Genomic DNA, 27689 nt, shown 5'->3' with positions numbered 1-27689 from the left:
GAACTATTTCATGTATGTAACTCAAACAAAATGGGAATAGGTCTGATCTTGTTAATATGTACTTGTTTAGATTCAAATCATAAAACCAAAGGAAAGATAATCCTTGTTTAAAGTCATGTCACTCATTCTGCCTGAACTGGAGACCTAACTTCAGCCAGGATGTCAAATGCTGCCTTGATCAAAGCCATGTCTCCATGTGTATAATAGCAGTGGATTTGTTGGGTAAACACAAATCCAGACTGGGTTACCAACTAAGCAGCCTCCATGCTTTCTTGAAAGCCCAGCAAGAGAGGAACACTGTTAACTGCCTCGGAGAACTTCAGGGTGGGAGGCTTAGAAGATACCCTTCATGAAATTTGGTTTGGAAGCTGCGAGGGTTCATTTTGTCAGCTTACCTGAACCATGGGATTTCCAGGTGTTTGGTCCTACATCATTCTGTTTATGGTTTTGAGGGTGTGTGTGGATGAGATTAACACTTAAATTGGTAGAAAGAGTAAATCAAATTGACCTTCCTAACATGGGCTTCATCCAGTGGGCTTCATCCAATCCACAGAAGAGAAATAAAGGCTGACCATCCTCCCAGTGAGAGAGAATTCCTTCTGCTTGACTGTTTTCACACTGGGAAATCGATTTTCTCCTACCATTGGACTCAAAGTGCTATATCAGCTCTTCCAGGGTCTTGATTTTGCTGTCCTTTGGAATGGAGCAACAAGATCAACTTTGCTGCAGCTTCAGCTTGCTGGCTCCTACTGCAAATCCTGGAACTTGTCAGCTTCCATCATTGTGTGGGCCAATTCCTTATAATGAATCTCTTGCTCTCTGTCTTAACCTTTATCATCTCTTATCTCCATCTTTATCTCTGTCTCTATCATCTTGATCTCTATGTCTGTCATCTCAATCTCTCTATCACCTATCATCTGTCATTTCTCTATGTCTGCTGTCGGTTCCGTTTCTTTGGTGAACCCTGACACAGAAACCCTGAATGTGAACTTAGCCAAGAAAAAAATAATTACCTCTTAAGAAATTTCAGTTCCATCATGGTAAAGTTCAAGGCTTTGCCCAACCCCCTGAATACAAATTGTGTCATTTGTCAAATGATGACATTAACGTCCATCCCACAAAGTTATTAGGGGCTCACATTGGATGAGATAGCATATAACATTTATCATTAATGATAATTTTTATTTGGAGTAATCCATGAATGGGGTTAATCTTAGCAGAAAGATCCCACTTAAATAACTCTGTCAAGATTTAAAAGTGAGAAATCTTTACACTCCCCTGCACACTACATACATGTACACACACAATATGCACATGCTCACCACATACAAATACACAGACACAAACACTGACACGTAAATGCCCATGTAGGAGGAAATAATGGAAGTTGACAGTTTTAATTGTTTATTGTGCAGAATTTGTAACCTTTATAGGACATGCAGGATAAAAAAGTGTAAAATATATCATTAAGCATATAAAATCTTAGCAGTTTTTTGGACCAGCAGTTGATTTGCACAGGGGACTGAGCATCTATGTAGAACAGACATGTCTTGGGATACACAGTTTACAGATTGAATCACAAAGCCATTTCCCAAGTGATGTTCATCATATAAAGATAAAAATATCTTTACACGTAAAAAGTATAGTACATTTTCAGTTATGTACACAATTTAAAAGTAAAACTATGTCCATGCCAGTGTCTGTTTTAAATGCAAAATATCGGAGATAACAGGTCGGCAATTAAAAGTTCAGGAAGATTGGAAGAGGCAAAAAAAATCAAGCAAAGTTCTAATAAGTGTATGAAAATACAAGTGAAAGCATAACTGGAGGTTTAAAAAAGTCCCCAAGGGCAGGATAACAATATGAACAGGAGAAATGAAAAGCTTATGGATGTACCAGGCAGCTTTCTGCATGACTCAGGTTTACAGGTGAAATTCCTCAGCTTGAATTCAGAAGAATTTGAACTGATTCCAGCAAATTAGCTCAATCTTTTGCTACTGCCTCCTCTCCTCATCTTCTTTCTGAGCAAAGTGGCATTTGGATGAGGGCCAAAGCTCCTAGGAGAGGGAGGGACTAGTGTCCCAGGCTAACAGATGGTTGCAAGTGCTTTACTTAGAAGGGTCACATTGACAACACCGCTGACAGTCTTACACAATGGCCTCCATTTTGACATCCCATCCCTAGAGGCCCACTGATCAGCTGAAAAGGGAACACAATGTTGAGCCACTAAACCACCGCGGTGATGGATTAGTGTGGATTCAGGAAAGCGTCATTATTCTTGAAAATAAACGGAGCTGAATAGACATGCTGACCACATTCAGCTGATGAGAGGCAGGGAACGCTGGCTTCCACCCCTGCCAGCCCAGAGAGGACTCAGCCCCATTTGTCCACTGTAATTTGCTTTCTAGGGCTCCCATACTCAATATGGATAAAGATGCTGCATGATCAAGTGCAGATCTATGCTATGCCATGTCTGTCAGTACACACAGGCACAGAGAACTAGAGAATGGATTCTCTAATTTTGGTTTTCAGAGGCTGCAGAACTAATGAAAGTGAAGAATTAGGTTCTATTTGAAAAGGACAATGAGAAAAAAGAGGAAGGCACTTAGGTCTTGTTATCTATTTAACAAATATTCAGGCACAGGAAGTATAATAGTTTAAAATTTCGAGAAGTGTAAGGTATTGGTCACATAATGTGAATGCAGAGGATTATATTTTCTAACTCAGTAAGGATCACTAGACCCCAGTGAATCACTAAAGTGACCCACAGTGATTCACTAATTCCTCAGACAGTTGGGGCTGCAGGATCTGCTTAAAATCTGCCCACATACCTGTACACTCAATGGCCATAGCCTGGAATTCTCCCCTTTCTATAAAATAATCAACATTTTGGAGTAGGCAGTAAAGTTGTGTGTTCTTTTTCTTTTCTTTCCTTAGTTCTTCATATCTCTCTCAAGTTATCTGTCAATAATATGTTCATATCCCAGCCAACAAAACAGTGATCCTCATCCAAATCAAAATGTAAGGAAAAACATTGGAATGGCTTTAAAACATTCAGACTGCCAAAAATAGATGAAATAGCTCAGAAGAGAAAATAATAGCTATGAAAACTGAGAAAGTGATTTCTTTGTTCTGAACCAAGATACATCATTCATAAATTGTTGCTGTATTAGCAACTTGAGACTTGGAATTGGCACCAAGAAAATTAAAAAGAAAAACAAGAATCAGGACTTTCTACCCTTGAAATGTCATTTATATTTCTTTCTGCATACTGATGCGGACATTGCTGAATATTTTGCCAATAGCTTCAAAGAGTGGATCACAGAAGGTGTGGACGTAGATGGAATAGACTCGGCTGATGCACTGAATCTCAATCAGGAAACTCTTAATGCAAGGCACAACTGCCCAGATGTGCAGGAAAGAGAGAATGGCAAAGTAAATGCCCCAGATGAGTGCCATTGGGATGCCAAAGATGGTAGACAGTAGGCGGTAAAACCAGTATTTCGTCACAGTGAAGGTGGTGAAGCTGGCCTTCCAGATGCCGTCGAAACTGTGTGTCCCTTCTGGTTCTGCAATCACATCTTCAAAGTCGATCTAAAAGAAAAAAAAGTGACAGAATGTGAGCATGGGATGGAAGAAGAAGAGAAAGAACAAAGAGAGAGTGAGAGAGAAACACTCACTACCCAGTATCCAAAAGTGAACAGTGATATTCCCGTGCCATCCCTGTGTGAGATGCTGCCACGATTTGGGTAAGTGTGGGTGTATCCCATAAAGGTCCATGTGCTGGAAACTTGGTACCCACTGTGGTGATGTGGGAAGTCATGGGATCTTTAAAAGGCGGGTCCAGTGAGATAATTCTAGGTCATTGGAGCCTCTGCCCTGGGCAGAGATTAGTATAAGTCACATGGGAACCTTGTTTGTTATAAAGGAGCACGATCGGCCTCTCTCCACTCTGTCTTCCTGTCTCAAACCCACTACTTTCACCATGCCATTTGCCATGATTGCGCCTCAGCGAGGGGAGACCCTCGCCAGAGCCAGCATCATGCTCTCTGAGCTTTCAGTCTCCAAAGCTGTAAGCTGAATCAATCTCTTTCTTTATAAAGGACCTTGCTTCATTTATTTCATTACAGCAACAAAAAGGAACTAATACGGATGCTTAAATTGACCACAACATCAGTGCCACTTGGAACAAATTGGAAACACAGCTTATCTGGGCCTCACTCCCCCCTCATTACCCTCTCTGGGCTTGGAAGAGGCAAAGAATAATTAGGAAAACTAAGAAAGTGATTTCTTTGTTCTGAACCAAGATGACAAATCTATGAATTGTTGCTGTACTAGCAACTTGAACCTTGAAATTGGCACCAAGAAAATTACAAGAAAAAAAAAGAATCAGATGTACTTCTGTCCTTGAAATGTCATTTATATTTCTTTCTGCCTGTTAATGTGGACATAGCTTTTAATGTGTTCTCCAGTTGTTTCTTTACCATGCAAAATTTGAAAACTACTACTCTGGGAAAAATCAAATCATTATGGTTAGATTCCTTGCCTTAAAGTAAAATCCAGCAACATAGATGAGGATATGAAACATTCCATAAAACATAAATAAGTTGCCATAACTGAATTGCCTTTGGAGACAATGACACATGCAATGTTAAAGAACAGTTAGTTTAAAATTGATTAGTGATGTTCCAAACACAACTAGAATTAAATCAGGAAACTAGATCACTGTGAGCTGTGAGGCATCAAAAATACTTCACAGGGTGCTGGGATGTGGGCTCTGGAGAAGAAAGAAATGTGGGCCTTGGAAATACAGTTAGCAAAGTCCCAGGAGCCAAGAAGGGTGAGGACAGTGGGTGTCACCGGCAAAGCGGACCATAGTGGTCAAGGCTGAAAAGACAGGTTGGGGACAGATTAGATATTATTTTACATGCAGTGGTGGTCTATTAAAGACTCTGGAACAGAGATGTGTAGCTAGTTAGTGTAGTAATTTATCAAGATGAATTTGACAATAGCACATAGGCTGGCAGTAAGGAGGCAGAGACTGAAGGCAGGGAAACTGCTGCTGTCATTCAAGTTTGACATGGTTGGGTCAAGGCTGGAAAAGTGGTCATGATAAAATAAGATAAGGAACTCCAGGAAAAAATATAAGGGAAGAATTCACAGGACATAGTTACTTGGAGATGGGGGAGAGCTAAGCTTAATATGAACTTTGAGCTTGTCTTTTCTGCTAGGGAGAACAAAGATGACATTAAGAACAAGAAGAAAATTAGAAAGAGAAGACAATTAAAAAATAAAAGAACCAGAGACAGCATCACTTTTTTTAAAGATTTATTTATTTTATTTGAAAGTCAGAGTTATACAGAGAGAGGAGAGATGGGGGGCGGGGAGAGAGAGAGAGAGAGAGATGTCTTCCATCCAATCGTTCACTCCCCAGTTGGCCACAAAGGCCTAAGCTGCGCTGATCTGAAGCCAGGAGCCAGGAGCTTCTTCCAGGTTTCCCACGGGGGTGCAGGGTCCCAAGGACTTGGGCCATCTTCCAGTGCTTTCCAAGGCCACAACAGAGAGCTGGATCAGAAGTGGAGCAGCCGGGATGTGAACCAGCGCCCATATGGGATGCTGGCGCTTCAGGCTAGGGCATTAACCCACTGCACTACCGCGCCGGCCCCAGCGTCACTTTTGAATTAAACAAATTGAAAATAAAGTTTGAATGATGACAAATACAAATCTCAGCGGTCCATGTATGATGAATCCTATAGAAGTTCTTTTAGGTGGCCGCTAGGAAATACTGAAATGAGTGGGCAGTCACACAGAACTTAATAGTTAGTAAATGCTTCTGTATGTATTGTATCTGTGAACAGCATCAGAGGCTTCAAATCTATCTGGAAAGGAAGGTTACTGCCAGTTTACAAAAGAAGCATGGGGAAGGTGAGTTGCTAAAGATTCACAGAGCAACCATGGGGTCAGAATGTGAACTTGGTCTCTCTCCCAGTGGTATTCTCTTGCAGGTGTAGGATCATCTAGACAATTCTCAGGAGGTTTTATCCCTCTGCAAGGACTTCTGTAAACTAAACTGAAGCACAAGGTTAAAAACAAAATTACCAACAGGAAGGCCCGACACAGCCAGCTCAACTGTCTGGTGGTGGCAGCTATATGAAGAGATCTAATGTAATCTGAAATCCAAACAAGTTGATGATCGCCAGCAGTGTGCAGCCAAGCTCAGGATTAGGCAATGAGGACTTGGATGACTCTGTGGAGCTGCTCAGTGCCAAAGAGCCACCTTTGATTCAACACAATAAAATGTCTCTTGGAAAAAGTGCATGATGCTTACCAATTTTGAAAGTTTATTTTCTAGAACATTCTGTTTCTTGCTCCATTGCCCAGTGTCCTAATATTCATTGTATTATATGGGAAAGTGGTATGGTCACAATTATGTAAATTAAGTTAAGTAGTTTTGCTGCCACTCCATTTTTCCTCTGTCCCTTTAGATTCCATGGCAAACATTTACTTGTATATTTAAAAAGTTGTAGGATGGCAAATCCGACCAACACTTTAATTCGGTTTTTGTGCAACTTATTCAGTTGTCTATTATGAGTTTGTGTTCTGTCACTATATTGTTTCCACAGCTATAAAAAATAAGGACCTGCAGTTTTCCTTCATTCAACTGCAATATAGCAAAATATCTTGTTTTATAAGAGGATTTGGTGAAGCCAAATGAGTTACTAGAGCAGGTTTCTTAATCTGAGGTCAGAGAGTGGGCGATGGTGGTCCATCACCCTCCAATGGCCGCCACAGGTGGCGTGCTGCGACCGGCGCACCGCACTGATCCGAAGGCAGGAGCCAGGTGCTTCTCCTGGTCTCCCATGGGGTGCGGGGCCCAAGCACTTGGGCCATCCTCCACTGCCTTCCCGGGCCACAGCAGAGAGCTGGCCTGGGAGAGGGGCAACCAGGACAGAATCCGGTGCCCCGACCGGGACTAAAGCCCGCTGTGCCGGCGCTGCAAGGTGGAGGATTAGCCTACTGAGCCATGGCGCCGGCTCATAGGTACTTTGAAACAAGTGCATATGTCTTGTGTGTATGTTGGGAAAGGGCCCATCACCTCTAGTGAGCCGGTGCCGCGGCTCACTAGGCTAATCCTCCACCTTGCAGCGCCGGCACACCGGATTCTAGTCCCGGTAGGGGCGCCGGAATCTGTCCTGGTTGCCCCTCTTCCAGTACAGCTCTCTGCTGTGGCCAGGGAGTGCAGTGGAGGATGGCCCAAGTGCTTGGGCCCTGCATCCCATGGGAGACCAGGATAAGTACCTGGCTCCTGCCATCGGATCAGTGCGGTGCGCCGGCCGCAGCGTGCTGGCTGCGGCGGCCATTGGAGGGTGATCCAATGGCAAAGGAAGACCTTTCTCTCTGTCTCTCTCTCTCACTGTCCACTCTGCCTGTCAAAAAAAAAATAAATAAATAAAAATTAAAAAAAAGAAAAGAAAACAATGCCTATTATCAAGGAAGGCTAAGAAGTAGTTTACTGGGGGCATGGGAGCCCAATCTATAGAGCAGACTCTAAGCAGCTTTGCCTTAAGATCCTTTTCCAAGGGGAGGAATACATTCCCAACATTTGTGGACTAGTGGTTATGATCCGATACCATTCTCATTTAGCTTCACCAACTGTGTAAGATAAAATCCCCATTTTATAGAAAAAATATGAGGCTTGGAAATGTTAATGAATTGTCCAGGCAAACAAGAAGTGGATTTGAGTTTCCAGTGGGGTCGCAAAGAGACGGATTTTCTTTAGCACTGCACCCCTTTACAAAAATATTTCTCAAATTTTCTCTAAGGGAGAGTAGAGTATTTCCTAATCAAAAGACACATTAATAAAGAGAGCTTACAAAATTTTACTCTTTTGGGAACTAATAATTGCCATAGCATGACCTCTGAGAGCAGTGTCTCACTATATGCACAATTGGTCCATGTTACAGAAATACCTTCCGTTAATGAAGGTATTTCAGTTAGTAAGAGTGTGTGCAAGGTTTCTTGATGACTATTTTTCTAAGCACAGATACTTTTATCAGTGAACATACTGGCAATTCATATACTTTGTTTTATGTTGTTTTGTAAATTCTGGGTGGCTAAGTTCTCAGTGCTTTACAGAAACTGCTGCTGAGCATGATTTATTCCCAAATATCCCAGTGGATACGGAGCAGGTCTCCAGGGGTGCATAGACACAGGACCAAAATAACATGTTTTATAAATATACTCAAGTTGCTGCTTTAGTCTTGAAATTTTAAGGTGGCTTCAAAGAATATTAATAGTCAGGCAAAGAAGCACAGTTGAGAAAAAGAACTCAAAGCAAAATAAAGAAATACAGTGGATCCAGAAGTCAGGCTTTGTTTCTGTCTGTCTTCATTTCTACAGCTGTAAGTATATTAGGCTTTTGCGGGGAGTGCAGGAGACAATATATGCAAAGTATTCAGCATAAGTACAGAGCACTGCAGTATAGTACATGCTCACCAAATAGCAGCACTAACAAATTCTTTGCTCTGGGTGACCAGGCTTCTTTATAGGCAATTATAAGAGAAACTCTAAGTTGCAAAGCACATGGTGTCTGTGAATTCAAACCCTCAAAACACCCGACTTGTAATCACTCCTACCCTCTGGGGGAATGTCATCATTCCCATTTGACCAGTGAGAAAACTGAAGATTGCACAGATGCTAAGTGGCAAAGCTGGAACTTGCATTTCACATCCGTACTCTTTTTGTTTATGCATTCCCTTCTGGTGGTCTTATTTGCTTAATTCCATCCCCTGCCTCAAGATATGCTTCCTAAAAATTCTCATTTTGATTATGAAAGGAGTAACTCTTTTAACATTTACACTTTAAGTCAAGATGTCTAGTAACTAGGATGTTTTGCATTTTAAACTCTGATTATATTTTTATGGCCCTGAACAGTATGTTCTCACAATTTTGGGCACCTAGCCAGAGACTTCTGGCAGATAAGGAAACTGAGGCATGGAATGATTAAAACGGGCCAGACATTCTCAAGGTCCCAAGTGAATCAGTGGAAAAACCAAAATTAGAACTCTAACTTCACAATTCCCAGGCTTTTATCCAGCCCTGAGCTCCAAGCAATTTCCCTAGGAACTGACATCACTCTCCCCACACACCTTCTCCACCTCCCCATTCACATCTCTTGACTTGAAAGATATCTCTGCATGAATTTTGGAGAAATGTCTTGTTTCAATGTGAACATGGACATTTTTGTACATCATCTCTAGTAAAGAAAACTGGAAGGAATATTTACAAAAATATCCTCATTGAACATTTTGACTTCTACTCAAAATGCACCAAACCCAGCGAACTTCCATTGAAGGAAGTTCAAAATTCCACATCAATCAAAACACAGTTTGCTCCAGCAGCTTTGTAGCTATTCAGAGCTAAAGGAACAACTGAAGAAATGGAATCTCATTTGAGATGGAACAACTGTTGGCCAAAGTAGCCAGATGACTGCATCACGGATACCTTCTTATTTAGTGGCAGACACAGGATTGGGACCCAGGCTTTGGAATGCTCTTGGGCTCTTCCATTACTGCCTGCTGTTACCACGTACCTTCTCTGCAGCTGACTGCTATGTTCTGCGGCTAAGGCAAAGGGCAGCAAGACTTGCATCGAAACTTAAACATATAATCCTCTCAGGAGTCTCAGGTCCATCCACTGATGACTGTTTTTGAATCCTCAGTGTTCATATGCAACCTCAGTTTGCTTTATCACTCATCAAAACAATCACTCCTGATTCCCTCTTCCTGGGGGACTTGCGGTGCTGGCAAGGGCTGAGCTTGCCAGGAGCAGCACTTTATCTGCTTTCTTAGATTTGGAGCAGAAAAGGAATTAGAAACTTGCTTACTAACAAAACAGAGCACCCAAGAGGTGTAGATGCCATTTAGCTTCCTAGAATGGGATGCCTCTGATGAGGCTGAGCTACACTAAAAACTGATTTTCTGTTCTGTAATCTATGGAACAAGCTGCCCCTTTGGCAAGAATGACTCTGCACACCCACTGATCAAAGGCACAAAATGTGCTTTAGTGATATTTCTGTGTCTCAAGAGGTATTTTATAAGGAGTCAACAGTTTATATAACCAGATTTTTATAAATGACATTAAATACCTTTGTTCAGCGTTGGCTTATGATGCTACAACTTCAGAAACCTAAGTTGACAAAACTGTAGCTACAGACGTCAAGGAAAGTAATCTTGTCTTGTTGTGTTTTGATAATACTTGGCTAATGTGGTAAATCTTAGATGATTTCTTCCTGTTAAATGTATCTGAAGGCAATATTTTAAAAGCAGTTTATATGTACACTAGATAAAAAGGATCATGAGGATTTTTTGTCTGAAAATCTAGATATTTTATTTCTGGATAGGGATTTTTAAGAAGGAAAATTGAAGTACATTAGGGATTTTATATTCAACAATGCTTACACATAGGAACATATCTTTTTTTTTTTAAGATTTTTATTTATTTATTTGACAGGCAGAGCTACAGACAGTGAGAGTGAGAGAGACAGAGAGAAAGGTCTTCCTTCCATTGGTTCACTCCCCAAGTGGCCGCAATGGCTGGAGCTGTGCCGATCTGAAGCCAGGAGCCAGGTGTTTCCTCCAGGTCTCCCATGTGGGTACAGGGGCCAAAGCACTCGGGCCATCCTCCACTGCCTTCTCAGGCCACAGCAGAGAACTGGACTGGAAGAAGAGCAACTGGGACTAGAACCGGCGCCCATATGGGATGCTAGTGCTGCAGGCAGAGGATTAACATAATGTGCCACGGTGCCGACCCCAGAACATATCTTTTTAGGTATGAAAATTGATATTGTATTGGATATATACAGCATATGAAAAACAACAAGAGGTTTACAAAAAATTTATCAGTTGCCTGTCCAGCTTTCACTGTTCTACTTCTCTGCCAACAAATCCTAACTGATTCAGATAATGGCACAAATTCTTTGTTTTCAAAGATAAATCATGATTGGTTTAGACTTGTTTCAGCAATCTTAACCTTTTTGGCCAGTGATTGGGTTACAGGAACCACATGACTCAGTTCTGGCCCCTGAGTTCCAAATGGAAGCCTGTTGGGTAGGACTTCCAGTAAAGCTTTGCATTTAAAAATTTTTTTTTTATTTGAGAGGTCAGTGTTGTGGCATAGCAGGTAAAGCTGCTTCCGGTGACACCAGCATCCCATATGGATGCCAGTTTGTGCCCTTGTTGCCCCCTGTGAATGCACCTGGGAAAGCAGCAGAAGATAGCCCTAGTACTTGGGTCTCTGACACCCTTGTGGGAAACCCAGCTGAAGCTCCTGACTCTTGGCTTTGGCCTGCTCCAGCACTGGCCATTGCAGCCATTTGGGAAGTGATCCAGCAGATGGAAGATCTGTCTCCCTCACTCTGTAACTTGATAAATATATCTTTAAAAAATTTATTTGAAAGAGAATGATACAGGGACCGGTGCTGTGGCACACTGGGTTAACACCCTGGCCCGAAGTGCTGGCATCCCATATGGGCGCCGGTTCAAGTCCCGGATGCTCCTCTTCCAATCCAGCTCTCTGCTATGACCTGAGAAAGTAGTAGAAGATGGCCCAAGTCCTTGGGCCCAGGAACCCACGTGGGAGACCTGGAAGAAGTTCCTGGCTCCTGGCTTCGGATTGGCACAGCTCCAGCCGTTGCGGCCATCTGGGGAGTGGACCATCAGATGGAAGACCTCTCTCTCTCTCTGCCTCTCCTCTCTCTCTGTACCTCTGACTTTCAAATAAATAAATAAATCTTTAAAAAAAGAGAGGGAATGATACAGACAGAGATCTTTCATCTGCTGGTCCATTCCCCAAATGCTCACAACAGCTGGGGCTGGGTTAGGCTGGAGTCAAGAGCCCAGAACTTAATCTGGGTCTCCCACATGGGTGGCAGGGACCCAGGTATTTAAGTCATCACCTACTGCCTTCTACATTAACAATAAGAATCAGAAGCATGGCAAGGACTTGAACTCAGGCACCCCAACATAGGATGTAAGCATCCCAAAAAGTGTTTTTACCACTGTATCCAATGTGTGCCCAAGCTCTGTCTTCCCTGTGAAAAGATAAAGAAGGAAATGGCATGGGCCTTTGCCTCTCTCATTCTATATACAATATAATATATTGCCTGGATGTAGAGAAACCATCCTGTGACCATAAGGTGACATGCATGATTAAGAGGACAAGACTACCAAAAAGATGCTTCTTTTGCAATTTTCAAACTACAAAAACAATTGCAGCAGTCACCACCCCTTGATTTTCCCTTGTGTCACACATTTATACCCTTACTTGAAGCCCCAGGTGTTTCTCTTTCAGTTACCTGTATAGAAAGCATTCCTGAAAGACTTTGTCCTGATGGTTGGTACAGTAGATGTACAGCTCCTCATTTAAAAAAATGAGCACTGTTTCTGATCTCAACATTTCACTCCAGTACTACTAGATTGTGTTCCCAGGACCCACTGCCTCACCTGTATCAGAGGACATTACCTTTATATTAATGATAGTTTTGACAAAGCATAAATAGGATGATAAATTGTTAGGAATTAGATAAATTTATATTTTTTTTAATCTAGAAAAATCACATGTAGATGTGATAGGCAGTATCTGGGATGGTCTTCAGTGGTCTGTTCTCTGGGAATTCATACCTTTTTGTACCCATCCACTGGAGTGTGGGTTAGGATGAGCAGTTTGCTTCAAACTAGCAACACATGGCAAAGGTGATCATGGGAAGTCACTTCTGAAGTGACCAAAGACTATGACAACAGCCTTGCTTGCCTTTCTTGCTCTCTCGCTTGCTCTGCTGGAAACCAACTGCTATGTTGTGAGTAACCCTATGGAGAGACGCCTGTGTAAAGAAAACAAGGCAGGCCTCTAGCCAACAGCTATGCAGACACTGAGGCCCACAGTACAGCAGCCAGGGAGGAACTGAGTCCTGCCATCCACCATGAATGAACTTGGATTCTGCCCCAGTTCAGCTTTGAGAGGACTGTAGTCCTGATACCAGACTGCAGCCTGTGAGAGCAGAACCACCCAGCTAAGCCACACTTGGATCTAGACAAACAGAAATTGTAAATGTTTGTTGTTTTAAGCCACTAAATTTTAGAGTTAATTCATTATGCAGCTATCAACAACTAGTACAACTCCAAACCAAACCACTTTTATTTTGATGATTTCTTATTTTCTAGTTTAGGGGCTCTTTTCTATTAGACAATTCAATTTTCACACTTCTATAAAAATATATACAATGAATAATTATCCAGTGCCTTGGAATTTGGTCTTGGGGCAAAGTTCAGAAATACATAAGGTTTTCCAAGATGGCAGAATAGCAACAGGACAGTCTGAATTGTATGGGGCAAAATTAATATTTAAAAAGGATTGAAACTACACACTTGAGATAAAGCTATGGGGAATTCGCTGTGGAAAACCCAGTGAGAGTGGCAGAGACATTCCAGTTCCATGCCAAAAGAGCAAATAAGAAACAAAAAGGGGGGGACCCTACAATGAGCAGAGGCATGTACAATGGGCAGAGGCATTTAAACTTCAGAAGCAGTTCGCCAAGCACTCCCTCCTGCTGCTATCTGCAGCTCCATGAATCTGCAAATTCCTCTCCTCCTCTCACCTGGTCTGCTGGGGCCACTGTTCACTCTGGGTCAGACTCTCTGCCTGTTGTGGTTTCTTTCCCCCCTTTTTAAATGAATGAACAGTGCAACATTGAAGAAATCAAAAGAGAAATAAAAAAAGTTCAGATAAATGAGCTATCAGTGCTTCTCAAGGACCTAGGAAAACAACAGCAAACCAAACTCAAATTAGTAGGAGAACAAAATAATTAAAATTAGAGAAGAAATCAACAAAATAAAAACCAATAAAACAATACAAAAGACCAGCAAAATGAAAAGCTAGTTGTTCAAAAAAATAGAATTGACACACCATTGGCCCAACTAACCAAAAAAAAAAAAGGAGAGAGAAGACCCAAATTAATAAAAATCAGAGATGAAAAAGGAAATGTAAGAACAGACACCACAGAAATAAAAAGAATCATCAGAAATGATGGGAAACCTAAAAGAAATGGATAGATTCCTGGGTACTTATGACCTACCTAAATTGAACTATGAAGACATAGAAAAACCTAAACAGATGCATAACCAAAATAGAACTTGAATCAGTAATAGAGACCCTCCCAACAAAGAAAAGCCCAGGACAAGATGGCTTCAACACTGAATTCTACCAGACATTTAAAGAACTAACTCCAATTTTTCTCATGCTATTCAAAACAATTGAAAGGGAGAGAATCCCTCCAAATTCTTTCTGTGAAGCCAGAATCACCTTAATTCTTAAACCTGAAAAAGATACAACAAAGAGAACTACAGACCAATCTCTCTGGTGAACATAGATGCAAAAATCCTCAACAGAATACTAGCCAATTGAGTCCAACAACACATCAGAAAGATCATTCACCCAGACCAAGTGGGATTTATCCCTGGGATGCAGGGATGGTTCAACATTCATAAATCAATTAATAAATTGAAGAAAAAACCATATGATGATCTCAATAGATGCAGAGAAAGCATTTGACAAAATACAACACCCTTTCCTGATGAAAACTTTAAGCAAATTAGAATAGAAAGAACATTTCTAAACACAATCAAGGCAATTTATGACAAACTCAAGGCCAGTGTCCTATTGAACAGAGAAAACTTGTAAGCATCCCCATTGAGATCCAGAACCAGACAAGGATGCCCACTCTTACCACTGCTTTTCAGTATAGTCCTGGAAGTTCTAGCAAGTCATTAGACAAGAAAAAGGAATCAAAGGGATACAAATTGGGAAGGAGGAAGTCAAGCTACACCTATTTGCAGATGACATGATCCTATATACAGGGGATCCAAAAGACTCCACTAAGAGACTATTAAAACTCATAGAAGTGTGTGGAAATGTAGCAGGATACAAAATCAACACAAAAATCAACAGCCTTTGTATATGCAGACAATGCCACAGCTGAGAAGGAGCTTCTAAGATCAATCCCACTCACAGTAGCTACCAAAACAATCAAATACTTTGGAATAAATTTAACCAAGAATGTCAAAGGTCTCTACTATGAGAATTACAAAACATTAAAAAAGAAATAAAAGAAGATACAAAAAAAGAAAAAATCTTCCATGTTCATGAATTTGAAGAATCATTATCATCAAAATATCCATACTACCAAAAGCAATTTACAGATTCAATGCAATACCAATCAAAATACCAAAGACATTCTTCTCAGATGTAGAAAAAATCATGTTGAAATTCATATGGAAACACAGGAGACCCCAAATAGCTAAAGCAATCTTATACAACAAAAACGAAGCTGGAGGCATCACAATACCAGATTTCAAGGCATACTATGGGGCAGTTACAATCAAAACAGCCTGCTACTGATACAAAAACAGAGGGATAGTCCAATGGAACAGAATATAAATGCCAGAGATCAATCCAAGCGTCTACAACCAACTTTTCTTTGCTAAAATTAACCTCTGGATCAAGCACAGTCTTTTCAACAAATGGTGCTGGGAAAACTGGATCATCACATGCAGAAGCAAGCAGCAAAACCTTTACCTGACACCTCTCACCAAAATCCCCTCACAATGGACTAAAGACCTAAATCTACTACCAACATCATCAGATTACTAGAAAACATTAGGGAAATCCTACAAGACATTGGCATAGATAACGAGTTCTTGGAAAAGACTCCAAAAGCACAGGCAAGCAAACCCAAAATCAACAAATGGTATTGCATCAAATAAAAAGCTTTTGCACTGCAAAAGAAATAATCAGCAAAGTAAAAAGACAACTGACAGGATGGGAGAAAATATTTGCAAACTATATAACTCATAAAGATTTAATAACCAGAATATACAAAGAAATCAAGAAATTCAACAAGAACAAAACAAACAACCAGGTTAAGAAATGGGCAAAGGACTTAAACAAACATTTTTCACAAGAGGAAATCCAAATGGCCAACAGACACATGAAAAAGTGCTCAGGATCATTAGCTGCAGAGAAATGCATATCAAAACCACAATGAGGTTTCACCTCTCCTCGGTTAGAATGGCTTTCATAGAGAAATCAACAAACAACAAATGCTGGTGAGGATGTGGGGATAAAGGTACCCTAATCCACTGTTGGTGGGAATGTAAGCTGGTAAAGCCATTATGGAAAACAGTGTGGTGATACCTCGGAGGTTTGAATATAGACCTTCCCCATGACCCAGCCATCCCACTCCTGGGAGTCTATCCAAGGGAAATCAAATCAGCACATGAAAGAGCTATCTGTACTCCATGTTTATTGCTGCTCAATTCACAATAGCTATGACATGGAATCAACCCAGCCTGTCAACCGAAGACTGGGTAAAGAAATATGGGATATGTGGGGCCAGTGCTGTGGCTCACTTGGTTAATCCTCCGCCTGAGGCGCCAGCATCCCATATGGGCGCCAGTTCTGGTCTCGGTTGCTCCTCTTCCAGTCCAGCTCTCTGCTGTGGCCCAGGAGGGCAGTGGAGGATGGCCCAGGTGCTTGGGCTCCTTCACCCACATGGGAGACCAGGAGGAAGCACCTGGATCCTAGCTTCGGATCAGCGTAGCTCCGGCCACAGTGGCCATTTGCGGGGTGAACCAACGGAAGCAAGACCTTTCTTTGTCTCTCTCTCACTGTCTAAGTCTATCTTTCAAATAAAAAAAAAAGAAATATAGTATATGTATACCATGGAATGCTACACAGCAACAAAATGGATGAAACTGGAAAACATCATACTTAGTGAAATAAACCAGTCCTAAATGGACAATTCTATATGTTCTCCCTGACATGTGATAACTAATCGACCACCTAAAAGACAACATATAGAAATGAAATTGACACTTTGAAAAGCAATGATTATAAACAGCCCTTCTCTTGGAGATGGAGAAACAGCTTCTTATTGTATATCCTTGTTTGTCTTTTCCTTTATAATATTTTCCTTATCTTTTTCTCTTTCATACAATTAATTGAATGCTATACTTAACATAGAGTTAATCATATATGTATAAAGGTAATTGAAAATAGATCTTAGTAAAGAATAAGAGTGAGAATAAGAAAGGGAACAGGAAGGGGTTGTGAATTAAGGGTGGGAGGGCAGGCACAGTGGGAAGAATCACCAAGATCATAAAGTTGTAATTGTGAAATATATGAAGTACACAACCACAAAGTAGTATAGTCCTACATACATTCATACAGACATACCTCTAAGGGTACAACCTAACAACCAACCATAAAACCTCCAAATCCCTTAAGCTGGCTGATAAAAATAGCAGCTTAAGTGTTACAAAGATAAATGGATAAGAACAAGTGGCAAAGTGACCATATAGATACAATCAAGAGTTAAAGTGATCATATTAATAGGACTAAGTGTTTGGAGACAAGAATAGACAGAATTAAAAAGGATTGAATGTTCCAACATGGGAAGCAGTCTATACAGCAGACTTACAGAATGACAATTGCTTTAAGTAGTCCTCCGACCTCAGAATCAGCCCTTAAGGCATTCCAGTCTGGCTGGAAAGCCCACGGGGAGCATTTCAGGCATGGAAAGTCCAGACACTCTGGGAAAAAATGTCCTACATAAAGGAACCCTGTGGGTGAGACCCCAGTGGAAAGAAGTGGCCACCAAAGAAGGAGGTACTATTCTCTGAAAGGAGGAGAGAACTTCTGCTTTGCTATGGCCTTATCAAACTACTGTGTCCAAAAGGCTTCCATAGCAGATGTTGTATGAGTGTTATTTGTTAAATAAACAAGAGTCACTGTGCACTAACTTCCCATGCAGGACCTCGGTCCACAAAGATTTGTATCATAGCTGGTGCCGTGGCTTACTAGGCTAATCCTCTGCCTGCGGCGCCGGCACCCCAGGTTCTAGTCCTGGTTGGGGAGCCAGTTCTATCCAGGTTGCTCCTCTTCCAGTCCAGCTGTCTGCTGTGGCCCGGGAGGGCAGTGGAGGATGGGCCAAGTGCTTGGGCCCTGCACCCTCATGGGAGACCAGGAGGAATCACCTGGTCTTCGGATCGGCACAGCATGCCGGCCGCAACGCACTGGCTGTAGTGGCCACTTGGGGGTGAACCAACGGAAAAAGGAAGACCTTTCTCTCTGTCTCTTTTACTGTCTAACTCTATCAAAAAAAAAAAAAAAGATTTGTATCGTGAGACTTAATAGTCAAACTTGCCTCAAGAATCACTTCCTTTTAATTTATTAAAATAAGGATATTACTATGTCTCATAAGTTATAGTCATGTCTAAGAGCTCATGAAAGATGTATAATCTTTGGGTTCTTTAAAGACAATTAAGTTTCTAAAAGGAAAGAAGGGGGAGGAAGGAAGTGAAAAGAGGGGAGAAAATTGAAAACCCTTCCCTCCCTCCTTCCCTCTCTCCCTCGCTTCCTTCTTCCTTCCTTCCTTTCTGTTTCCTTTTCTTTCTAGGACCAAACAGGAGAGGGAGGAGGAAGTGGGAAGGGGTGGGTGGGAGGACGGGGGCAGTGGGAAGAATTACTATGTTCCTAATGTTGTATTTATGAGATACATGCAAATAAATCTAAAAAAAGAAATACATAAGAAGAAAATATAATATTTTAAATCTACAATTTGTACCAAACAGAAAAGATTAGAATTTTTTAAAACTTAAAATATTTGTTAATGGGAGTTAGTATGTGTTGGATCAAAAATAGATACAATTGGAATTGGAATTGGAATCCCCTGGTATGTTTCTAACTCTACCGTTTGAGGTAAGTCAGCTTGAGCCATGTCCTGTATTGCACATCTCTTCCCTCTCTTATTCCCACTCTTATATTTAACAGCGATCACTTTTCAGTTAAGTTTCAGCACTTAAGAATAATTGTGTATTGATTACAGTATTCAACCAAAAGTATTAAGTAGAACAAACAAACAAAAAAAATAGATACAATTGGACAATGTTGAGGGAAATGCTTCACTATAGAATCCAAGGGGGAAAGGCCCCAGCTGTCTGTGATGGTATCTTCTATATGCAAGAACTGGGTTCACTTCAGAGGGAAACCCTTTACAAAGCTATGAGAAAAGGGAGCATTTGCACCATAGAACAATACTATTGGATTACTGGGTATGGTTTCAGTGATGATGGTTTGAAGAGTAAACTAGATATCTAATAGGTCCAAATATAGCAAGAATCCTTCGGTCTATGAGCTAGCTCATTCCTCAGCTTTCCTTCAGTGTAGCACAGCAGAGAGAACTGAAGCCCACAAAAGGAGCTCCGTTTCAGCCAGCACATGCCATAGTCCTGGATCTTAGAGGAAATCAGTCATTCAGACTGCCCTCAGAAAACAAACTTTCACTGAGGCACAGCCCTAATTGCTAGATATGTTAGTTTTAGGTCTTTAATGTTTTAGTTTGCAAAGTAATATCATTGGGATGTTAGGAAAAAAATGTACATTATTGATGTGTTTGGGTAGTACTATCTACCATATATGTCAAGTGGCTTGGATTTATAACCACATGTAATACCAAGAATTAAGAGCCAGCTCCAGGGCCAGCATTGTGGGTCAGAGGATTAAGCCACTGCTGTGACACCCTGTCTCATATCAGAATACCAGTTTGAGTCCTGGTTGCTCCTCTTCTGATCCAGCTTCCTGATAATGGGCCTGAGAAGCCAGCGAATGATGGTTCAAGCACTTGGGTCCTTGCTACCCATGTGGGAGACCCAGATGGAGTTCTTGGCTCCAGACTTCAGCATGGCCCAGCCCTGGCTGTTGTGAATATTTGGGGAGTGAATGAGCACGTGGGAATTCTTTCGCTTTCTCTCTCTCTCTCATGTTCTGTGATTTAAAAAAGAAAGATTTATATATATTATAAATACATATATGTATATATATATGTGTGTGTGTGTGTGTGTGTGTGTGTGTGTGTGGTTTTATTTATTTGAAAGTCAATTACAGAGTGAGAGAATGAGAGGGAGGGAGGAAGAGAGAGAGAGAGAGAAATATCTTCTATGTGCTCATTCACTCCTCAAATGGCAGTGATGGCCAGGGCTGGGTCAGGCTGAAGTCAGGAACCCAGAACTGCATCTGGGCCTCCCATATGAGTGCAAGGGCCCAAACACATGGGCCATTCTCTGCTGCTTTTCCAAGCACATTAGCTGGGAGCTGGATTGGAGGTGGAGCGGCCAAGACTCCAACCACCACTCCTGTGCGACATCAGCATTGCAGGCAGTGCCTTAACCTGATATGCCGGGTACTGGCCCCAAGAAAGAGATCTTTAAAAAACAAAAACAAGGCCGGTGCTGTGGCTCAATAGGTTAATCCTCCGCCTGCGGCGCCGGCACCCCGGGTTCTAGTCCCAGTCGGGGCGCTGGATTCTGTCCTGGTTGCTCCTCTTCCAGGCCAGCTCTCTGCTGTGGCCAGGGAGTGCAGTGGAGGATGGCCCAAGTGCTTGGGCCCTGCACCCCATGGGAGACCAGGATAAGCACCTGGCTCCTGGCTTTGGATCAGCGCGGTGTGCCGGCTGTAGTGACCATCTGGGGAGTGAACCAATGGAAAGAAGACCTTTCTCTCTGTCTCTCTCTCTCTCACTGTCTAACTCTGCCTGTAAAAACAAACAAACAAAAGCTAGCTCCATCTAGAAAACCCATCATTCAACACAGTTTGAATATAATGCTCTTGAATGCTCTTGTGCAGGATTCTTCGTTTCTCAGGCATTCTTGGCAGGAGTGATGCAGGGGAAGACCAGGGAAGGTTCTGGTCAAGATGCAGAGTCTCCGTCCCCATTTCATACTCAGACCAGAGTCCCTGGGTTGGGGCCTGGGCATATGTATTTCTAACAAGGTTTTTCTCCCCTTTCCTTGTGCAATAGATGAACTAGAGTGTGCCATGCCCTTTCAGATTCAATGATGGCTCCTTTCCATTCCATGCCACACTTTCCACTCCATGTCTCACAGCCCTAGTTTGCTTTATGCTCCTTCCTGGGGTACCTGGCTAGTGGCATCTGAACGTTGGTGGAAAAAATGAATGGAAATATTCTTGGAAAGGCTTTTCCCAATTTGGACCTATACATATGTGTTATTGGACTGGGATAAATGGCCAATTTCTGTTATGGAAAAAATACAGACAAGAGAAATCCAGATTTACTTTCATTATTCCAAAACCAGTATAAACAAATAGATGTTTAAAACAATCAAGTACACATTTCTAAAGTCCCAGCATATGTACCAAGCACAGTCATGCAGAGAGAGGGTTTAGATCAATTTCAAACTCCCAGCTTTGTTCCCACACATATTTCCAACATGCTGAGTTGCCTTTGAAGTCAGTGGAGTAAACGTTGTGCTTGAGCGTGTGGGTGCAGAGGGGATTGAGAAAGAACACAATTAAATGTTACCAGAACATGGAAACTTTGCCTTAATGCCCATGTGTTTTCTCAGGGGCAAGCTTTACTGGCCCAAACTGGCATGGCTGACCAAAAGGTTGCTGTGTTCTTGTGTCCCCAACTAATAGGAGGCCTGGACTGTACTGGGAATGCCTGCAATGATGTGGATTCCAGGGGAGTCCGCCCACCACCCTTGGAGAAATGTCAGCCTGGGGTAGGCTCACTGACATGGGCTCATGGGCGCGAACGTTGGCCCCCTTGGGGTGGGGATTCTAGTCAACTTTGTTTCCCAGAAGCTTACAGTGTTGCCTCTTGGGGAGAAAGGGAATGGCTGCATTGCTAACCCTGGCTTCAAGATGCAAGAGAGCAGAAAGGGGGATATTATTCCCATGAATGAGTGTTGAGGATGGGGAGTGGGTGGGGCGTGTGGAGGGGAACTTCAATCACTGGCCTGAACCTCTCTCCCTTTCGAAGGACCTCCCTCCTGTTACTTCCCAGTCCTTCCAGGGGCCTGGAATATTTCTTCATTTATTCCACTATTACAGTGCACTAATCCACTCATCTGCTTCTCATCATAAGCTTAGGAAGTTGTAGCCTAAGTTCATAATAAGATTGTTAAATAGTATTTTATTTTCCCACAAAGGAAAAGTCATTTAAGTAGTAAGTGACTGGCCCAATGCCAGGAATTAGGGAAGCGTCTGTGTTTGTGACAACCATCTCAGTGTCCCTCACAATACCCAGTAATACAACACTTAGGTCAGTGCACACTAGTGTATATGGTGATTTGCAAATAAGTATTTCTTCAGTAGGTACAGTATTTTAAGGTACCTATGAATGTTTATTGAATGAATGTAGCATATGAGGTACTTCAAAACATTTGTAGAAAATGGGGATTAAGAGCTGATGTTGGCCGGCGCCGTGGCTCAATAGGCTAATCCTCCACCTAGTGGCACCAGCACACCGGGTTCTAGTCCCGGTCGGGGCGCTGGATTCTGTCCCAGTTGCCCCTCTTCCAGGCCAGCTCTCTGCTGTGGCCCGGGAAGGCAGCGGAGGATGGCCCAAGTGCTTGGGCCCTACACCCCATGGGAGACCAGGAAAAGCACCTGGCTCCTGTCATTGGATCAGCGTGGTGCGCCGGCCGCAGCACGCCAGCTGTGGCGGCCATTGGAGGGTGAACCAATGGCAAAAGGAAGACCTTTCTCTCTGTCTCTCTCTCTCACTATCCACTCTGCCTGTCAAAAAAAAAAAAAAAAAAAAAAAGCTGATGTTATGGTGCAGTGAGATAAACAGCTGCCTACAACACCAGCATCTCATATGGATACCAGTTAGAGTCCTGGCTGCTCCACTTTTGATCCAACTCCCTGCAAATGCCCCCTGGGACTGCAGCAGAAGATGGTCCAAATATTTAGGCCCCCGCCACCCACATGGGAGACCTGGATAGAGAAAATGGGATTAAAAGATAAATTTTGTAACAAAAAAATACCCTAAAATCCATACATAGTATTTTCTTTTCTTTTTTAATTTATTTTTTTTTTATTTTTGCCAGGCAGAGTTAGACAGTGAGAGAGAGAGAGAGAGAGAAAGGTCTTCCTTCCATTGGTTCACACCCCTAATGGCCGCTACAGCCGGCGCTGTGCTGATCCGAAGCCAGGAGCCAGGTACTTCCTCCCAGTCTCCCATGTGGGTGCAGGGACCCAAGCACTTGGGCCATCCTCCACTGCCCTCCCAGGCCACAGCAGAGAGCTGGACTGGAAGAGGAGCAACCAGGACAGAATCTGGCACCACAACCGGTACTAGAACCCTGGGTGCCGATGCTGCAGGTGGAGGATTAGCCAAGTGAGCCACAGCGCCAGCCTAATACATAGTATTTTCATAATATGAATTTTCATAAACTTTGAGGAGTCCTCATGTAATGGTTTTCAGTGTTTTTGCACCAAAATAAACTTGTTTTTAGTTCCATTTTCTGAAAACCATTTGAAGAACTCTTGTATATTTTACTAACCATAATATTATCTCTTATAAATTCTTTACATAGTATCTCAAATATGTTTGACTTATTTTGATATCCCTTTTATTCCAAGGGTCTTTCTTATTTCTCATAACTCTGCAGTACCACTGCCCTTCCCACAATGAAATGGAGGCTGATTGTCATGGAGCAGGCAGTTCAAGCCCAAGGATCTTTGCTTTTGAAGAAAAGTGATTTAGAAAAGTGTATATTAATGAAGAGTTTTTGCTTGGTTGTGCTTTGCCACCATAATGTGAATAACTATCGCTGTGAAGGCCTGGCTTGAAATCAGGGGGCACACGCTGGATCAGGAGGAGGAGGGGACAAGCAGGAGAAGTCCCCTGGGCCCCTCCTACTGGGGCAGGAAGAAGGGTTACAGTGAGTCTGTGCTTTGGTGCCTCTAGCCTCAACTTTGCTCCTGTTCTCCTGTGTATGTGTGCATGCATACGTGCATTGTGTAGGGTGTATATGTATGCACCTACACAGATGCCTGCATGTGTGTCCTCCACGCAGGGAAGGAGGCACATGAGTAATGTGTGCATTAGAATGAGTTTAATGAATTTAAGTGACTGTTTCCTTTCTTGGTGTGTGTGGGAGGGAGGCACAGAGCAAGGGGTATGCCCTCTCTAGCCATCCTTCCTGCCTGGTTGTCAGGCATCAGTGTATCAGATATATTCAAGGCAGGAGACTTTGACAGCAGCCTTGGAAGAGCAGTAACTTACATCCTGGAATATACTATGTCTCAGTGGACGCAAACCCCGTCCTGTATGGGAGCACCTGCAAGAGGAGCATTATTTTCCCTATGTTACAGATTAGTAAACTGAGCCTCAGGGAGATTATGACCCTTAACTGGACTGAATGCAGAACTTTAGACTGTTGGTTCCTTGTTCAGTCCTCCCACCACACCTTCTTTTGGACCGCACACCATGCTCATTGACCTGCCTGTGCAACCCTGTACCATCAAACTGCCGGAATTTGAGAGTGCACAGGCTCTGTTTGTCCTTTGTTGCCCACACCCATACTCCCATCCAAACTGATAGGAAATGCCTCCTCAGTCCAGCAAATGACCACTTCCACAAGGAAGACCCCTTGTGTGTGTGCTATGAGCAAGACAATGTGGCTGGCTTCCTTGGTTCTCAAACTTTATTTCTGTTTTCCCTCACTCTCCTCAACCTCACTCTTCTCTGGGGCATTACCCTGGGTCATTGGACTATCGGCAGCCAGGGTCCCTACAGCCTTGTGATCTCTTTCTGGCATTTCCTGGTTTGCCATGTGATATCACACTTTTCCCTTATTCCAGTCCATTTGAGTTAGCAGTTCTCAAACAGTATATTTGAGAATTTTCTGGTGATGCTTTTTAAGATGAAGATTCCTGGGCCTTGAGACTCTGAATCATTGTCCAGAGGGTTAGGGAGTCCAGGCGTCTATTCCTTCTCCCTCCATTTTAATCTGGTGGTCTGGGGAGAACACGTTGAGGAACAAAAGCTGCATTCGACTTCATCCTCTGTTAGGCAAGAAGATCTGAAAAGTCTGACCTTCAGGTCTGAGTGGCTGTGATCACAGTTATTGTGTTGTTTTTGAAAGGCTGCGTGGTGCCTTCTTTAATACTGAGGTGGCTGGGCTGGAATCCCTGCTCTCCAGTGTGTCACCTTTTTGTTTGTTTGTTTGTTTGTTTTTGTAACCTGTGAGTGTGACAGTACCTGCCTCGCAGGGTTGCTCTGAGGATCGAATGAGTTAACTTAGGCAGCATGGTTAGGATACTGCCTGCTACATCAGCAACTCTCGCCCAGGTGTCCTAATCAGAAACTTCAAATAACACCAGGAAGAGAGAGAATATATTTGTGGTAAAGGAGAAGCTTCGGCATTCCTGAAATGGCTCCTGTAAGTGACTGCTTAGTCTGCATCTTACCATTAAGTGAGCAAGAAGGGTCAGCTTATCTAGCCAGTCAGTCAGCCACTGGAGTTCATTACCACGGTGACCAGGGAAGCCGTAGGGAGAAGAGCCCCAGCTGGCCCAGCACTAAGTGCACAGCTATGTCAGAGCAGGTTGTCAACACCACGTATGTCAGACTACCTTTGTTTTGCATTGATTCCTTCTTATTCTCCTTTCTTTTCATTTGAAAGCAGATCTCTCCATCTTTTGCTGTTCTTAGGAGGGAGTAAACAATATTTGGAGTTCATATTACATATTTTAAGTTCTGATAAACAAAAATATACATTCCTAATTTTCATCCTGTTAGGCATTGAATTACTTCCACCTCAACACGGATGAGCTGAAGTCCTAATGCCTAGTTTCTCAGAATGAACTGATTTGGATACAAGGTCATTGCATATGTAGTTAGTCAAGATGAATACATACTGGAGTAGCGTGGGCCTCTCCTACAATATAACTGGTGTCTTTACAAGAATGGCCATGTGAAATTATACAATGGGAAGGCCATGTGATGATGGAGGCAGAGACTGGAGTTCTTGTAGCAGCAATCCAGGGAATGACAAAGATTGCTGGAAAACCACCATGAACTAGGAAGAGACAAGGAAGGATTCCTTCAGACAGAGGATGGTTCTACTGACACCCTTGATTTTTTTTTTTATAGGTATATATTTTATTTTATTTTATTTTATTTTTTATCTTTTATTTAATGAATATAAATTTCCAAAGTACGACTCATGGGTTACAATGGCTTCCCCCCCCATACCGTCCCTCCCACCCACAACCCTCCCCTTTCCCACTCCCTCTCCCCTTCCATTCACATCAAGATTCATTTTCGATTATCTTAATATACAGAAGATCAGCTTAGTATACCTTAAGTAAGTATTTCAACAGTTTGCTCCCACACAGAAACATAAAGTGAAAAATAATAGATGATTTTTTTTTTAAATGATGATGAAATCAGATCAGACCTATTGTCATGTTTAATCCCAGTGAGAGTCAAGTTGGGAATTGATAATTTCTTTCTTTCTTTTTTTTTTTTTTTTACAGAAGATCAGTTTAGTGTACATTAAGTAAAGATTTCAGTCGTTTGCACCCCCATAGAAACACAAAGTGAAATATACTGTTTGAGTACTCGTTATAGCATTAAGCCTCAGTGTACAGCACGTTAAGGACAGAGATCCTACATGAGGAGTAAGTGCACAGTGACTCCTGTTGTTGACTTTACCAATTGACACTCCTGTTTATGGCATCAGTAATCTCCCTATGCACCAGTTATGAGTTTCCAAGGCTATGGAAGCCCCTTGAGTTCTCCGACTCTTATCTTGTTTAGACACGGTCATAGTCAAAGTGGAGGTTCTCTCCTCCCTTCAGAGAAAGGCACCTCCCTCTTTGAAGACCTGTTCTTTCCACTGGGTTCTCACTCACAGAGATCTTTTTGCCAGAGTGACACCCTTGATTTTGAACTTGAGCCTTCTCTGGGGCAATACATTTTTGTTGCTTTAATATAACTCAATTTGTTATATTATTGGGAAAACCCTACAAAATGCATACATAGCTCCTTTGAGGGCACAAAACAATCTTCAATCTTCAACAAGAGAACTTCTGAGTACTCACATTTCTTTCTGTGTAGGCTGCCCACCTTTTATTATGGGGATTCCAGGTCAGAACCTGAACCCACACTTGGTACATTGCAGACAAACTGCCTGGGAGCTTCATCGAGAACCTGGTCTCTCCTGTCCATAGGGACACATTTCATTATCACAAAAACTATGTAGGTGCAGATGGCTCAATACAAAGTAGCAGGCAACATCTTCTGACACTTTTTTCCTCCCTAGGCTTCTGGTGTTGATTTAGTGGCACTAGTTGATGTTGAGTGTCACTGAACAAATGACATAAAACAGGGAACAGGGTAAAAGCAGGCCAAACAAGAGCCAAGAAAAGGAGCATGGGAGACTGGGTGATTAGCTAGTGAACTTGACGAAGGCGGGGCAATATCTTAGGGCCATCCTTGGGCAGAAATAGCAACAGCCATTCAATATGTCATAAGTTCTGTTCCAGACACAAAAGTCTTGCCTCATTTAATGCGTGGAAGTCTCATTTTATCCAAACATGCAATTATAAGGATTCATCTGGAGTCTGGTTTGCTGGTGAAATTCTGTGTTTACACGTGAGCGTTTGTTATTCTTTAACTTTCTGGGCATGTCCTCAGACAGATATGAATGATTGCCACACTTAGGAAAATAGAAGCTCTTTCTATTCTATTAAAGACAGAAGATACAGAAATGTCTACACCGTTTTTGGGCTATCCATTGATCTGCAACACGTTTGTT

The 27689-nt window shown here is 42.3% G+C and overlaps 1 protein-coding gene across 3 annotated transcripts in view; it reads right to left on the bottom strand.

Annotated features, from left to right (window-relative positions):
* Nucleotides 1–1387: 1387 nt before the first annotated feature.
* Nucleotides 1388–27689, bottom strand: part of CAV1 (caveolin 1) — a 47506-nt gene continuing 21204 nt past the window's right edge. For 2 of the 3 annotated variants that reach the window (XM_008258165.4, XM_008258166.4), the window contains exon 3: nucleotides 1388–3594. In XM_008258165.4, the coding sequence (XP_008256387.1) occupies nucleotides 3253–3594 (342 nt within the window). In that variant the 3' untranslated portion in view covers nucleotides 1388–3252. 3 annotated transcript variants of the gene reach the window in all.

The sequence above is a fragment of the Oryctolagus cuniculus genome, chromosome 3, assembly GCF_964237555.1.
Source record: "Oryctolagus cuniculus chromosome 3, mOryCun1.1, whole genome shotgun sequence".
NCBI classification, from domain to species: Eukaryota; Metazoa; Chordata; class Mammalia; order Lagomorpha; family Leporidae; genus Oryctolagus; species Oryctolagus cuniculus.
This window is presented reverse-complemented; position numbering and strand designations above follow the sequence as displayed.